The following is a 17230-nucleotide window of genomic DNA, read 5'->3' as shown; positions in this document are numbered from 1 at the left end:
AGGTCCAGAGATCGTTTTTCCCTATGTCATTTGGAGGTTCCATATATGGTTTGGAGGTCACCCACCCAAGACCAGTATTTCTCCCTGTATCACAAGGACATGAGTTCAATCCCCGGTTCAGAAAGAAAGAAAGAAAGAAAGAAAGAAAGAAAGAAAGAAAGAAAGAAAGAAAGAAAGAAAGAAAGAAAGAAAAATTGGGGCCGGGGAGATGGCTCAGTGGAATATGCACTTCCCTGGCAAGTGTAAGTGTAAGGGCCTGAGTTCAATACCTGGTTCTGAAAATAATATATGCAGTGTATTATTTGTTGAAAAAAAAAAAAAGGGCCTGAGTTCAATACCTGGTTAAAAAAAAAAAAAAAAAAAAAAGAATTGACCCTAATCATTAAATCATGGAAATGGTAGGAAAGGGCTTTCATACTTGAATGCCATTGAAAAGGAATCATTGCTCATAAATGAGAAAAGAATGGTAAAGCAGGAAAGGTGCTTGTCTCCACCAAAGCAATCTCTATTTAAATATGTCAGAAATCATGCTATGGCAGTGTTAAGCACTATGAAAATTTTCCCCAGTAGAAAATTTGATGAATCAACAACATTAAGCATGGAAAAGACACTAGCTTTATCTTCAGACATAAAACTCGGAGCACATTAGCAAATAAATATTCTGAGGGGGAAAAAACAACTGAGTCACAGAACTGAAAGCATCAAGAGATGTGCTACTCTCTTCATATTAAGGATTCCTAAACAAGTTGAAATTATCTGCCCATAGTCATATAGGTAGACAAAGGCAGAGCAAGATCAGTAACACAAATATTAATATTTCCAGTCCACTGGCCATATACCAATATGATGGGATACCATATATGAACCAGTGATTCATATGTCACCAGCTTGAATCTTAGAGCCTCTATTTTCTCTAAGTTATTGTGTAAGAAGACAAACCACACAATATGCCTTCAAAGCTAATCATTGAATTAATAACAACTGGCCATCCCTAGGTAGTCTAATGAGGATGTCCAAGAATTTACTGAAATCACTTATTCCTTCAAACAGTAGAAATGTAAATAAATTTAAAATGAGAGCACACTGTTTTCTTTTTGTGAGAACTGCAAATAAGATTGTTATTATTAATAACAATGGCAATTACTATAGAAAAATCATTAGTTTATGGTTTAATTCTAAGTTAAATTTAGGGGGAACAGTAACTACTAGTATTTTCCTCTGTATCTTGGTAATAGTTTAGCCAATAAGCAGTTTCTGACTTCTTAACCAGACCACTGCCATTGTAGAAATCTGTGTCCCAATGTATTATGAAAATAACACACATTTGTATACGGTACCCAGCAAAGACAAAGAGAAAGGCAGGGTCCAGAAGGATTTCCTTATCCTTAAGAAACAATTTTATGTTTGATTTCTGCAGCTAGCAGGCTGAAAAGCGAGGCAAATACTAAATAGGAAACAGAGGCCAGAAGGGTATCTGTGTCACATCACCGTCTGCCACCACACATACTCACACTTGCCATACAAGGTTACAAAATTGGTTCACACACTAGAAGCCTGTTCAAAGTCTCCTGTACAAAAGACTTGATGGCTAGCTGATGCCATTATTGGGATCGTGAAGTGCACTCATAAAGTGAGACCTAGTGGAAGAAGTTAGGTCCCTGAGGTACCCTTGAAAGGGACATGAGGGCACTGGCCCCTGTCCTCTGAGCTTCCAGACACTTCCTTCCACACCTCCCCACTCACACACAGCCCTGCCGCAGGCCCAAAGCATCACAGTCCACCAATCACAGCTAGAAAATTCTGAAACTGTGAGACAAAAACAAATATTTCCTCATTGTAAGTTTTTTATCTCAGGTATTTTGTCCCTGTAACAGAAAGCTGACAAAACCAAATTGTTTGTGTTTTCTCCCTCATCTTTGGTGAGACAGTACTCAACCTGTATGCTTGTCTGTTTGCATCAGTGCTCCTTTGATGATGCAAATATATGAAAGGATATAGTATTTTTCTCTCATAAGAATAATGGCAAATTATTCAGATATAGTGCCCAAATTTTAAATAGTCAATTAAGTTTGGCTTCCAAAATTAAGTGGTCTAAGCATGTCCAGTTCAGTTAATAAAAGTAAATCCTTATCTGTAAAAAATAAAAGCCTGTCCTACTTAAGTTGTTGATAAAATCCTCTGATTATGAAGGAAATTGAAATTACATTTTCCTCTCCAGGGATGGGGAGGATGTTTACATATGAGTCAAATTCTTTCATTCTAATGTTCTAATCCAGGCATTTAACAAACATTATTGGGAACTGAATGTGATTCCTTGTCTAGTACAACTATGACTCACAAAAGCAGGAAAACATAACAAGGTGTTATCCTTTGCAAAAGAAAGCAGACCAATGATGGGAATGATGAGAAAAGTTAAGATGCCTCATGTCCATGTACCAGTTCCCCACTACATGTGTGTCATTCTGTAGGGCAAACATATACAGTACTAATGAAAAAAAAATGTGACCCTGCAACACAGCCACCAAAATGCAAGGTGCTGAGAGGCAAAGAGGATTTTGATCTAATTAGAGAAACCACGGAGGGGTTCTCTACAGAAGTGTCCTGAGCTAAGATCTAACAGCAGGCATGCATTTCTGGAAGAATATATTTCTGGGGAGATATTTCTGGGAAAGAACACAAATAAACAAAATCTTTGTGGCAGGAATCAAAAGAATGTGTTGTATCTCGGAAAGGAACCGACTGATTAAGAGGGCCTGGAGGTCAACATGCAAATGTTGATGAGACATTGACTGAAACTGCCCTTTGGACTTGGAAAACATTAGATGAATGGAGATATTAGAAGGCATTGTTATTAGAAATGATGGCATAGAAGTACATGGAAATGATTTCAGAGTAAATTCCAGTGTGGAAAACGTGTGTTGAGCCCAGACAAATGCACAGAGATGACCTGCACAGGGATAAGAGCATCCAGGATTCTTGTTGGTTTTAATGAGCTAAATATGAACGTACTCAAGAACAAGGATAATCAAAAGTAAACCCCATGGTTCCTAACAGGTTTTCACACTACGGATGTAGAAATATACATTTGCTTACAGCAGAAAAAGACCTCTTATTTAAATATCTACTGTATTCTTTCTCGTTGAAATGCAGCTTGTTTTGAGCAACTGGCTCATTTGCATGAAGTTACACTAAATATCCAGCCTAGGGCTAGAGAGATAGCTCAGTGGTCTCAGTGCCTGCCTGGCAAGTACAAGGACCCAGGTTCAATCCACAGTACCAGTACACATGCTGTGCTGGCCCTGGAATGCTGGTCACCAAACCAGGGTGTGCTGGTGCATACCTCTAATCCCAGCCTTGGGAGGCTGAGACAGGAGGATCACTGTGAGTCTGAGCTGGGTAGCAATAAATAGATAGATAGATAGATAGATAGATAGATAGATAGATAGATAGATAGATAAATTTGTAAGAGTCCAACTTAGCTTTACCCCTTTTTGAATATTTCTCTTCTGATGAAATTATAGCTTTTTGTATTAAATTCAAAAATGTAAAAAAAAAATCTTTGTTGAAGAAAAATGATTCATCATGCATTCATAAAATAAGATGGGGTTTTTACTGAATAAAAGAGATATTTTTAATGAACTGGCTGTTGTACTCAATATCATTTGGTGTGAAATCAACTTTACTCTCACAATACTTCAAAACATCAAATTTTAAGTAAGTTTCCCACATGAAGGAAAAAGATTGTCTCAGACACCAATTGAGTTTATACTGTAGCTTTGTAACTTTATAGTTCTTTAACCCTGAATATAAAATTTTGATTATACTCTTTTGTACATAGTTTTTTTTTTTTTTACAAAAGGTAATCATATGAGACCCTGATGAATGATCTATGAAACTATTTTCTTTACTAGTAAGTGAATTCTTTTTTTTGTTACCAGGAATCAAACTCATGATATCTTATTTGCCAGGCAGTTACTGTCCCACTGAGCTATATCCCTGGCCCCTGGATTTTTGTTACTTTAATCTAAGAGTTTAGATTCCTAAATGAAATAAGAATAAATTAAAATAACATTAAGTTACAGTAGCACTAAATACAGGCAACTGTTCATTTCTATCCCTGGATTCCACAACCACTGATTCATTTATAAATCAAAAATATTGAAAAAAGTACCAAGTATATACTTTTTTCTTGTCATTATTCCTTAAAAATACAATGTAATAAACACATCAACACATTTATTTTTAAGTAATTAAGTTATTTTAAGAAATTAAAGATGATTTTAAAGTACATGGGAGGATATATGTATGCTACATGTGAATGCTGCACTATTTGTAAGAACCAACTGGAGTTCTATTTATTTTAATATGAGCAAGGAATCTTGGAGAAAATATTCCATGAATATCAAAAAATGACTACAATTATTTAATAAATTAGCTTAAAATAGGAATACAAGGAGGAAATTTACTTTATAAAGGTATTTTTTTTTTATCTCACTTGCTACCCTCATATTGTCAGAGCTCAGTTTTAGTTTAATTAATCATTCAAACAATTTGTTCCCCTGCTATTTTCCTGTACATGTTGTCATCTAATCCTCTTAAAACCCTTTATTCATTCACTCAACAAATTTTACCTGTGTCCTGGCGGGCACTATGCCAGGTAGCAGTGAATAATACTCCTCAGCCACAAAATAGTTACAAAATGACAGCACTAGGTGTGCAAAACTGGAGACATCTGGATGGCTTAAAGGAGTTATAAGGACTCCTTCAATCTAGGAGAAAACCAAACTAAAAATAGTAGAGGAGGTGATGGGCTTTAATGTGTCATGTATGACATTTAAGATATACTTCCTTAATAAAAGAGTCACTGTGCTATATGATTGGAATATAGGTGAAATTTTAACAGAAGAAGCCACTGGATATCTGGCAATTGTTTTCATAGAAGTACAAATATGACAGGAATGCTAGGTGAGGAGAGTCAGAGACCAGGGACGGAGAGAAGGCCACTGATGTCAGCAGTGTGTAAAGGTGGCTCTGAAACCTTGGTAGTGTGCACGGAAGTCTGAGTTAGCGTCTTTAAGAGACAGAAGCTCTTTGAAGGCTTTGAGCATTTTATTTTCAGCTGAAACATTATGTAACTGTAGATTCACGTGTAGTTCAGAAATAAACCATGGACCTTTAATTCATTTTTCTCCCATTGTTGTTTTGCTTTCTGTGTCCCAATATTATTATCTATCTTGTTACATGTTCTATAGGCAATTAAAATATATCTTTGTAAGTTACATTTCTTGTTACATAGGTCTTGCTTTATCTCGGTCTTAACTACCAGTAGAAAAATATAAACATGAAGTATAAAAAGGAAAACCATATTAATATGCTGAGCTGTGAAAGGCTCAACTCAACAATTTCTGACATTGCCAGTTCTGCTAACAACCCACTACTATTATGGACTATTGGATTATATTGGATGATTTTACTGAATTCATGCACATACAATATTTGAATGGCAACAGAATGGCCATTTCTGATAAAACAAAACCAAAAAAAGGAGATATATATGAAGGACCATTTTGTAGTGTATATCTACCCATATATAGCTACTTTCTCTTAGTTCAATGAGAAGATTTGCATTAATAGTGTATGGACAAGACATCATGTCTTCATCTTATACTCTGAATAACTACTATGAAGACAACAATATGCAAATTTAATTATTGTAACTGTCCTACTAACCTGTTTTGGAACTATCTCATTCTTAAGTCTTTCTCATTAAAATTAAAAAAATAAAAAATAAAATATATCTTTCTGTTGTTAGAAAAGGGAGTCTTCAGCAAAATATTCTAAAAGAGTACAGAAGCCCATAATAGCATTGGGTTTACACACCTATAATATTCAACAACGGAACTTAAAAAAAAATTGGGGTATAACTATGAATGTCCATTTTGTATCTGTGTATTCAAAGTGGTTGGGATAGATATATAGTTGCATTCTCTTAATGAATAGAATGATTTTTTCTAATGGTGTTTGTAAGTAGGATCACAAGTCTGCATCTTGTACAGCAATTAACCACTAAGAAGAATATATGCAGTGTATTATTTGTTGAAACTGTACTTTCGATTTGATTTGAAACTGTCTCATTGCTATATGTTTATCAATAAAACTTTGAAAAGAAAAAAAAGAAAAGGGAGTCTTCTATAATTATCTATTAAATGTTTTAGGTGATCATTTTTATTATATATTTGCTTTGTTTGTTTCTATTGCTCTATCAAGTTATCAACAAAGGATATTGCATTGAAGAGAGCTCAGAAATAAAAATGGTAGAGATAACTTTGAAGGGAGGGACAAAAAGATAAAAATACTTGTCCTAAAGACTGTTATATTATCTAATGATAATGTGAACTATGCACCTGGATTCTATAGGAAAAAACAGATTAGTAACCCAAGTATGAAATGAACATCAGTCAAGATGACATACTAGCTGACTGCTAGTCTTGAATATATGACCAGTGTCTCAGTTATTTTTCTCTCACTGCTGGGACAGAAATACATGACCCAGAAGTAAGGAAGAAAAGTTTTTTTTTAACTCACAGTTCATGGAGATTTCAGTCCATATTCAGCTGGCTTCAAGGCAGGGTGACACATGGAAGAGGGCAGCTGTTTATGACAGCAGAAAACAGTGAAGAGCAGAAAGGGAGAAACTGGTGGCAGCAGCAACAGTGGCAGAGGCCAAGTGCAAATTTTTCTCTCTTCCTTACATTGTATTCAGGCTATCTGCCCCAGGGTGGGTGTAGCATTTATACCCATAATACCAGCAGCACTCATACCTATAATCCCAGGTTTAGATTATGAATTAATCACAAAATCATCAGGCTTTCAGTGGACACATACACACAAGCCATGACAACCAGGGAAATTTAAAAAAAAAATTAGGAAACACTGAAAAAAAGAGGTACTCCAAAAATAGATGCAAAGGAAAGTATTGATAAGTAGACTGTGAGATGTAAGGACAATGAAGTTAGAGTCATTTACAGGTTCTTAATCTGGAGGGCTGTCTAGATGGTGCTAACATTGACAGAACTCCCAAGCATGTGAAAGAAAACACATGTTGCCAGGTTGAGCAGAAACAGTTCAGCTCATGTCATCTTGAGTATAAAGCAGGCATTGATCATCCAGAGATGTCTAACCATTGGCTGACATTCCAAAGGGAAGGCTGATATAAAAAAGGATTTTGGAGCTATGGTTTAATGGGTAATACTCAACTCTACCTACAAGGAAATTATCCAGCATATACAAGCAAAATGAAACAGATAAGAATACGACCCATGAAATGCCAATGTCTAGGGCCACTAGATGAGAAAGTAAGAGAGAAAAATAGCATCCTCCTGTCACAGCAGAGATAATGGGTAGGAGGATAATTTAGCCCTCCAACCTTCACTGAGTGTTAAATATGTGAAGTGCACTGGGCTGAAAGAGCAGCTTTCGTATTCTTACACTCCTCCAGATACGAACAGGTTATTTCACTATAGTGTGGTCAGCTTCATGATATGTATGCTCAGTCTGTAATAGAAAGATAGCAGAAGGCACTGAACACAGCCTAAGACCGGAAAACAACTTTCAAGAGATGATAAAAAATAAGCGGCATCTTTAGGGACAGTCAAAAGCCAGGGAAGGAAGGACAGAGGGAAAGTCACACCAGGAAAAGACACTGTATGAACAATAGAAAAGATGACAGGAACTTAAGAGAGAAGACAGAATTCCCTAAAGGCAACAGTCAGCAGTGCTGAGCATTACTAAAAAAGAAAATGAAATTGAGTTGAAAGGGGCCCTTTGAGTCTGCCACTTAGGAAGTCACTCGTGACCCCGGCTGTAGCTGCTCTTCTGAAGTGAAGGGGGCAGAAAGCAGCCCACAGTCAGATGAAGAGCACATGGAGGAATGTGAAGACGAATGATGAAAGCAGGCGCACTTTGCAAGGAGCTTAATGGGGAAGAAAATACAGACAGGGAGTCGGAATTGCTTAAAGGTCTGAAAAGGTTTTGTTTTATGATCAGAGAGAGTTGAGGACATTTACAAGTTGCAGAACAGAAAGTACTGTGCACAAAAGGTTTAAAATATGACTCATTTATTCTTTCATTCACACAACAAATATTTATAGAAACTCTGCACTGTCCTGCCTCACACCATGCCAATGTAAGCAGCCACTTTACTTGATGGTGTTAGCATCAAGGTTTAAACAAACTCAAGAAAGAAAGGTAATGGTGAACACCAAAGAAAATTATCTGAGTCCTGAAGTCAGCTTAGTAGTTATAAATACTTATAATAGCAAATTCTGTTTGTCACAATTATACAAAATAAGCCACAGTTCAGGGTAAGCATACAATTTTGAGACCATGTTTGCTTCAGGGAGAATGATTATTTTAAGATTATTTTGGGGCTGGGGAGATGGCTCAGTAGAATAAGCGCTTGCCTGGCAAGCACAAGGGCCTGAGTTCAATCCCCAGTTCTGAAAAAAAAAAAAAAAAGGCTTTTATGTTGTAATTACTACAAACAATGAAGCCCATGTCAGTTCATATGTATGATGTAATATGAGTGGTGTGTAGGAGGGCATGATGGCTTACGCTTGTATGAAAGTTTGGTTAGCACTCAGGGACAGAGAACCAGCCAGCCAATAACCATGGGATATAAGTGGATGTTAAGTGTTGAATGGACCAAGACAATTTTCTGAAGCTGGAAACCATGGTATTACTATTACTATTATTATTATTATTATTATTATTTAATCATTAAGTTGAAGGCTGTTCATAGTGTAGTTTCTTGGCATCACCCAACACCTCTCTCCACAACCCCTATTTTTCTCCTGCTCATTCTTTGTCTGGTTTTGAAAGATCATTTTATGTGAAAGGCAGATTTATTCTCATATTGAGAAGCTAGCCATTCTGCCATCATGAGAGATATTTAAATGTTTCTCTTATTTTTCCTAAAATTAATTCTCCATTGTATAAATATTTACTTAACAGGTAGTGATTCTTTAGCTCCCAAAGATATTAATGATATATAACCTTCAGATACAATGTTTCCGAGAAACCTGACCCAATTCCTTAATCTCTTGGAGGTTATTATATTTTTTTTCATTCTGACTTCCTTCTCTCAGATGTTTTTTAGCTAGTTAAGTTTTTAATCCTATCCCTTACACCAAATAAACTTTTAAATGTGAAAAAGTAAAGTTATAATGCTGAATATGGTAAGTATGTTTAAAGTAATCCTAATAATAGTATATGTCTGAAACAGGAGCCGTTACAATATCCAGGAATTTAATGTGATAATCTACAAGCAACTCTATTTCTCCTATTTCATTTCTGAAGTATGTTTTAATTTTAATAGAACATTGGAAATAGTTCTGTATTTTTGTATTTCACTAGTCTTTCCCAAAATGTCCAGGACCATTCTGAATGATAATTTAGCAAACTACCTATTAGTTATCTCTCCAAGATTTTGATCTCCTCCAAATCTGATGAGCACATTGTCTAAATCTTCATGTAAGCACTGGTAAAATGAAAGAAAGTAGACTTATAAGGGAATGTTTCCATTACAAATTCAAAAACTTTATTCCAGGGTGACATTAATATATCCTTAACAAATCTAGTCTTGTTTTCATTACAAGCAAAGCTCTTATTAAAAGCCTTGGAAAATATTTAGCTATGATTAAGATAGAATGTGCTTCAAAATCCACTAATTCTGTACAAATAAAAAATGCAAATCAATGTTGCTTACTCCATGATAGCTATTCCCTTTTCTATGCTATTGAAGTTAGTATCAGTTTGGTGATCTATTCTAGAGATTTAGAAAAGATAGAAATTAAGCCCATTAGTATATGCAGTCTGAAATTAACTTTTTACCAATTTTGTTCTTCAATGCAATTGAAATAGCTATTATTTCCTGTATTTCTCTTTATTTTCTGAGAGAGAAATTGTAACTCAAAGAAGATGTAAAACTGTCTCCTATCTCCATCAAAACTCTACTGCTCCTATTCAGGACTATTTCAGAAAATTTTCAGTAAAATAGCTACTACTTCCACGTGATTCTATTTTCTTACCTCATATAAAACTGTAGTGTTCCCATGCAGGAGAGGCCCATAGCAGATGTATGAATGTCCAACAACCCAGCCTAAATCAGAAGCTGCCCACCACACCTAAAAATTGAGAAGATAATAAAATGCATAAACGTGCTAATCAGAAAAAACCGCATGCAGTGGAAACTTAAAACCATGGTTACCTCTCCAGGTTTAAGTCCATATATGGAAGACATGGTCCAGTTTAGCATCACAGCATATCCCCCAGTGGGCCTGACCACGCCCTAAGGGAGAGAAAATGGAAAGTAAAAATTGATTTAAAACCTCTGCAAGATTCTCCATGCTATCTCTTTGGAAAGTTCTATGTTTGGAGTATTTGATATCCTATAAGCATCAAACTACTTTGACTTTTACATAAGTATTTGAATCATTTTTTTTTCATTTCTGCAACAATCAACACAGAATAATTTAACTTGATCAATATCATTTGTAGAATCCACCTTCATATGATATTCTTGACTTTCTATAGAAAACTTGGGATTTCACAAAATTACATAGGAATATTTTTTCAATGGTGGAACATAATACTCAACATTACATTTTAAGACAGACTATCAGGGGGCTGGTGTGATAGCTCAGTGGTCTAAAGTGCCTGCTTAGGCAAGTTTAGGCAGTGTAGGAGACTGTGGTTCAATCCCTGGCACCACATTCCATGCCAGCCACACCCTCCGGGAAAGGTGAACTGGCCAAAAACAGAAGACAATATCAGGACAAAAACAGAAACAAATTAAGTGAATAAAATAATAAAATTCAGTCATGTACCTAAAATGTTGACTAGCATTAGGGTATCTATTTCTTAAGATAATTAAATATACTAGACATCTTAGAGGAAACAAAGTTACCTTCTAACTAGAGCCTCATTGCAGACCTCAATGGGAATCATGAAAACACAATATTGAAGTTGAACAACTCTTTGATGATGAATTTTGAAAGTCTGAGGTGTGTATCCCAATGAACTGGACCTTATGCTACATATTTGCCTAATAGTGCATTTGAGCCAAAAACTAGAGATTGTTACATCATTACTGGGCACTTTTCACAAGTCAGTCTTCAATAGCTTTCTTCAGTACCAAGTTAGGAATTCCACTTACAAGAACCATAAATAAAAACTGATGGTACCTTTAATAGTTTAAGTCATTGCTCCATTATAAAAAGTATCTTAGCCCAATAAGACATAATCATATGAATATCCAGAATAAGCAGAAATAAGGGAGAGAAATGTCATATTGTACTCTTACCGGTTAGTATAATGATTTTATAACTGCCCCATGTAAAATCATATTGTTTTAAATAAAAGGTAAACATGGCCTTCATTAATGAATTTGCTATAAATGGCAGCTTTTAGCCACTTTAACGCACACACTCACACACACACGATTCAGGGGTTTGAAAAACAAATTAACTTTCCATTAATTACAAAAATTGCTGCTCTCCTCGAGTGTCACTAGTAAAACATAGGTGTCAAGCTGCAGAACATATTTTATCCACTAGCAACAGTACCTGCTCCTGGCAAATATCAGATGCAGTTTTGCTGGCATTTGAGAGCGATTTTCCAGGTTCTATGCTGTGATTAGCATGCGGCTGGCTCCCTTTGTCACTTTGGGAATGCCAGAGCCCCTAAATCCACTGCCAGTGGGCTCCCCACATGCACTGTGCCCCGTGCTATGAGCAGCTATTTTCCTATTCTACTGTATCCTAAGTGCACTCTGCTAATTAATCCGAAGGCCTTTGCCTATGGCTCTAAAACTTGAGGAATAAGATATTAATCACTTTACAGATTTTTCTAGAAATTTTATTTATTGGACAGAGGAGAAAAATATAGTTTCTTTCTTTCCTTTTTTTTTTTTTTTTGGCAGAACCAGGGATTGAACTCAGGCCTTTATGCTTGCCAGGGAAGCACTAAGCCATCTCCCCAGTCCCCTATAGTTTCTTTCATAGATAATATACTATACATATGTTATGGTAGGCAGCAATACCTCCTGTCAATAATAATTTAAGATTTTTTTCTATTCTGTGAGAAGTTTAAATAATCAAAAAGGAAAGATTAGGATTAAAAGGTTCTCTAATAATAACGTAAATTTCTGCATGAAATTAGCAAAACATTTTTTTCTTTCTCATTTGTCATCATGTTTTTCAGGTAATGTTATTTGCAGTGCAAAAGAGAAATTGGTCTAGCCTATGAAAGCACAAATCTTTTTAAAAAATCAAGTTTAATTAAGGAAAATTAATGCCAAGCATAAGAACACGTTTTTGTTCTCTGACAAGTTCACACTATGTTACTTAGGCTGGCCTAAAACTCCTAGTCTAAAGAATGCTGCTACTTCAGCCCACAGAGCAGCTCAGACTACTAGCCACAGCTGGATCTACAAACAGCACTTTCAAAGTGTATCCGAAATATGATGCATAGTGTAAAAATATTCATTCAGCGCAAACACCCCCAAAACACCTGCTTCTTGCATTTTACTGTTAAATATGTACTCCTACTTTCTATATGCACTTGTATTCTATATACCTTAAAAGTAAAAACGTGAAGTGATCAGACATGTGCTCAGGAAATCCTTACGCTTTGTCACTTTCCTAGCATGCTTTATTTTGTTGGGGTTTTCTGTGGCAGGGTCAGCCATGGTCCTTCCAATCTTCTGGAGACTGTGAAAAGGTACAGGTGGGCATAACATGCTGGGTCCCAAACAAAAACATGAAACGGCAGTGGGAAAGGAGACAATATGCGGGCCCTCTTTCTTTTTGACAACTTAGAATGTACATGGCACTTTCTTTTTTTTTTATGTATTTAGTACAGGGTTTACATGGTCTCATTACGTAGATCAGACTTGTAGTGATTTTACTGTTTTCAGCCTCCCAAGCACTGGGATTACAGGCACACACCACCATGCCCAGTCTCAATCACCCTCTCAGTGCACTCTGGGGGTGGGGACTGAACCCCTGGCCACCGCACTCTGCCTAAGCAGGCGCTTTAATCTATTGAGCTATCTGGCCTGCCCTGTCCATGGTACTTTAAAAAGTTATTCTCTATAAGAAAAATTAAAGGGTGATTACTAATCATCCAGGGATGAACCACAGAGGCATCACAGAGACTTCCTTAGAAAACCCAGCTGCTTTCGAAGACTAAGAAAAGTCACAAAATATATACACGAGACCATCAAAGTAAAACAAAATTTCAGTTGATGCAGCTTAAAAAATACCATTGGAACTATAGATCTTAATAGACAAGAGAAGGAGACCCTGAGATGCAAGGCAGAAAACTTCATTCCACGTGTGTAGGTGAACCTCGATCGCAAATCTTCACATTCTGAGGCAAAAAAAGGACTGGAATGTATTATACTACTTTATACATTCTAAGATGAGCCCCTTCATCATTTACTTTCTATTAAAATATTTTATAAATGTATACACTTACACATATAAAATATATTTATATTAATTATTTATATACATGCGTATGTTTATACTTCTACATATATGAAATATAGATAGATAGATAGATAGATAGATAGATAGATAGATAGATAGATATTTGTATGTAAATACAAGTACTTAAGCCCAGCTTAACAAGATGAGAAAAAATGAGGTAGGAAATACACATCATACTTAATAAAATAAATCCATGCCAGGTGTGGTGGCACACACCTATAATCCCAGTACACAAGAGGATAAGACAGGAGGATTATTTCAAATTTGAGCCTAGTTTGGTCTAGCCAGTAAGATCTAAATCAGCCTGAAATATTTAAGAAGATCCTGTTTGAAAAATCAAACAGCTCAGCAATTAAATTATATATTACCAAATGAAATACACCAAATTAATATTACCAAAGTATTACCAAATTAAATTATATATTACCAAATGAAATACACCAAATTAATATTACCAAAGTATTACCAAATTAAATTATATATTACCATTTGGTAATATATCTATTACCAAATGATGGCTAGATTTAGAGAATCATGAAAAAAAAAGTTCTTATTTGCTCAAAAATTTTGCAGGCCAAAGATAACCATGCCGGCATGATGACTTTACTCCTATCATCCCTTCTTTCCAGAGTGAGTTCCCAAGTCCTTTCCAGCACCTGATCAGTCCCTACTCATCCACACAAGCGTGTAAAGACCCTGTAGCCCCTTGGCCGCCCAAGAACACACCTCCATTCTCATGGCCCGTGCGCTTCGCACACGCATCCTGCCACACACAGTGAGCAGCTACCCTCCCAGCTGATTCCACCCTGTCTTACATGTGCTTTGTCAGTTAATCACAAGGTCTTTTCTTATGGCTCAATAACTTGAGAAATTAGACAGTCATCACTTTGCACCCATTTTTTGCTAAAAAAAAAGTAAATTGTATTTATTGCACAGAGGAGAAAAACAATTTCTTTTCTGGACAGCATATTGTCCATATGTTATAATAGGAAGCAGTATTTGTTGTGTTGTCATCTCTCCCTCCTGTCCCGCAGTCCCCAGGGCCAGCACACCTCATCAGAGCACTGTCATTACCAAGCCATCCTGTACCTGCTCTGTCTCTCTGAACCCTGGGAGGATAACACCTTTGTACTTTCAGTGCCATGCCCACTCAAAGAACGGGCACTCATACATTTGTTGATGGAAAGAATGAACAGTGGAATGAAGAAACTCTACAGTGGAAAATACAATTCTTTTAAAAAAATGCCTCTTTTTGTTCAAGAGAAACCCTTGAAACTTGAACCTATTAGTGTATCATTTTAGAAGAAATGGAATGATTCCATTGGGTTATTTCATCTAATATGAAATCTCTTGCTGCAAGCTTTTGGATGACTCTGAAACTATCTCTGTGGAAGATAGTTTGGCAACTGTATAATTTTTTATTGATCTGAACAGCTGTGAGATAAGGAGCAAAGATGTAGCAAGTTCAGCATTTTAACTGCAAGAATTGTACCACAGAGTAAAACAAGATAGAAAGATTCACCTCTCTCTCTCTCTCTCTCTCTCTCTCTCTCTCTCTCTCTCTCTCTCACACACACACACACACACACACACAGACTTCTTTTGTCCTTAGCTGAGAAAAACAATGAGGTAAGAATAAGAGCTAAATCTCCTAAGAACAAGTAGAAATAAAAGTTAAATAAGTTGTAGAAATGCATGTACCACAGAGCAAAAGGCCCCATCTGTCACTTTCCTGTTATGCCTTCCATCCAATGCCCCCCACTGTCCTTTGTCACTGGATTTGTTTATTTTTTGTTATCTCCTCCCTCCATGATATCAAGCTGAAAGATGATAAGCATGGCCATAACTGAATCTCCCGTTCCTAAAAGAACTCTCCATGTAGATGAGGGATTTTTTTTGTGTAGTACTTTGAAAGACATTGAGTCTAGGTACTAAAACCAAACAGGATAAAAAGCCACAATACAGCAGAAATGTATGCAAAGTAGCTTAGTTGTGCTTGTTGGAGTATTTGCTAAGAGATTAAACTGTCCTGTAGCAACCTGACAACTCTAGAGTTGGTAGATGCCAAGATGCAAATACGCCGTGAATATATTTGCCAACTTCCACCAAAAAACACACTTTTGTGTCTTTCTTTTATATCCCTAAAAGCAATAGATATTTAGGCAGAATGTTTTTATGAGTTCATGATATTATTTTCCTCATGTAGATCAAAGATCAGGAAAACAAGCTGTGATGCAATAAACATGGACTTCCCTACATCAGGCGTGTTCATTTTTCCTGTCCTCGTGTTCTAGAAATGTCAGCATTAAAATTCATATATTATTAATCCTTGTCAGAGCTACAAAAATGAGGTGAGAATTCTATGAATAAAATGAAGTTGAAGAGCTAACGGGAGAAGTCAGAGATGATTCAGTGAATATTCTGAGGATCTGCTGCACTCAAATGTGACTAGGTAGTGAAGTAGAGCTAAAAAAATATGACATACTCTAAAACCTGTCATGATATGCTTAAGGTAGTTTAAAAGAGGTTGCATAAGCATATGTTGCAATATATAATCACAAAAGAGTTATACTTCTGAAGTCTAATGGAGAGAAACACAGTATGTCTGCAGGACATCGAGAAGTATCTACCTTTGCTTATTATTCTGCAGGTCATACTGTATAAAACACACTCACTCCCAAGATTTAAATGCCAGTCTTCTCCACTGATGACATGCAGCAGTCTCAGCCCCAACCCCAGGTGTTGGGGCTGACTCTTGGGCCCTGACTCTCATTATGCTTGCTGAAGAGGCAACGTCCCCATAGAAATATCCCCAAATTCATCACACTTAATATGGCTTTCTCAGCCCCAAATCATCTTCCTATATTCCTATTACAGTAAATATTCAAAGTCACCGCTCTGTTTTCTCAGGTGCAATTTCTCAAACTCTTATGGTCTCATGCCTAACCTTGAGTCAAATCTGATAGATTCTCATTTAATGGAAAAGTGGAATCCTCAGCTGCAGAGCCTCAAAACTACCACCTTGCTTCCGCCATGCAGTTGCCTAGCTCTGTCACAAATGAACTGCACAGTCTTCCTGCCATTCCCCTAAGGGGTGGACATTTCCTCAGAGTAGATTAGCAGGACTGTGGTGTACAGCTTTATCTGTTCTCACAAAGAATGACGACTTAGCACCTGCACATTGAACTGAGCTGAAGTCAGTATAAATGGGGAAATTTCCAAGCAGTTAAAGAAATCTCCAATTTACTGGAATATACTCTTGAGAATGATATATTAGGAAGGAAATTACAGAGGATGGGACAAACATCAAGGATCCATCAAGGATCTTTGGTTTGGGCATTGGATGGAATCCAGAGACAAACTCCCTGACTGACAGAAATCAGGATAGCTAATAAAATACAACCTTCTTCATTTGAAATCACCATTTTCAAACTTAATGGTCCATATATTACTTTCATTGTATTTCTCTTAAGCTGGCTAAGTCAGTGTCAAATTGCAAAGGAGCCTTTTTCCTTTTACACAGGTCCCTGTCCAGGTCACAGTGAATTTCAAAGTGCTTCAAAGTCTGGAGACGGAACAAATGTTTTATAAGATTCCCTGAGCCACTTAAAAAGCTAAAATGGGGACCCTCTCCCAGCCCCTTGGGCCGCCCCCCACCACTCCGCAGTGCCTCCCCC

At 36.5% G+C, this 17230-nt stretch overlaps 1 protein-coding gene across 1 annotated transcript in view; it reads right to left on the bottom strand.

Annotated features, from left to right (window-relative positions):
* Acss3 (acyl-CoA synthetase short chain family member 3) overlaps positions 1 to 17230 on the bottom strand; it is a 213141-nt gene that overhangs the window by 117240 nt on the left and 78671 nt on the right. The window contains exons 6-7 of the mRNA XM_004623760.2: positions 10268 to 10348; positions 10089 to 10184 (exon numbers count right to left, since the gene is read on the bottom strand). Coding sequence (XP_004623817.1) covers positions 10089 to 10184; positions 10268 to 10348 — 177 coding nt within the window. The remainder of the gene's footprint in view (positions 1 to 10088; positions 10185 to 10267; positions 10349 to 17230) is intronic.

The sequence above is a fragment of the Octodon degus genome, unplaced genomic scaffold, assembly GCF_000260255.1.
Source record: "Octodon degus isolate 3935 unplaced genomic scaffold, OctDeg1.0 scaffold00004, whole genome shotgun sequence".
Lineage (NCBI taxonomy): Eukaryota > Metazoa > Chordata > Mammalia > Rodentia > Octodontidae > Octodon > Octodon degus.
This window is presented reverse-complemented; position numbering and strand designations above follow the sequence as displayed.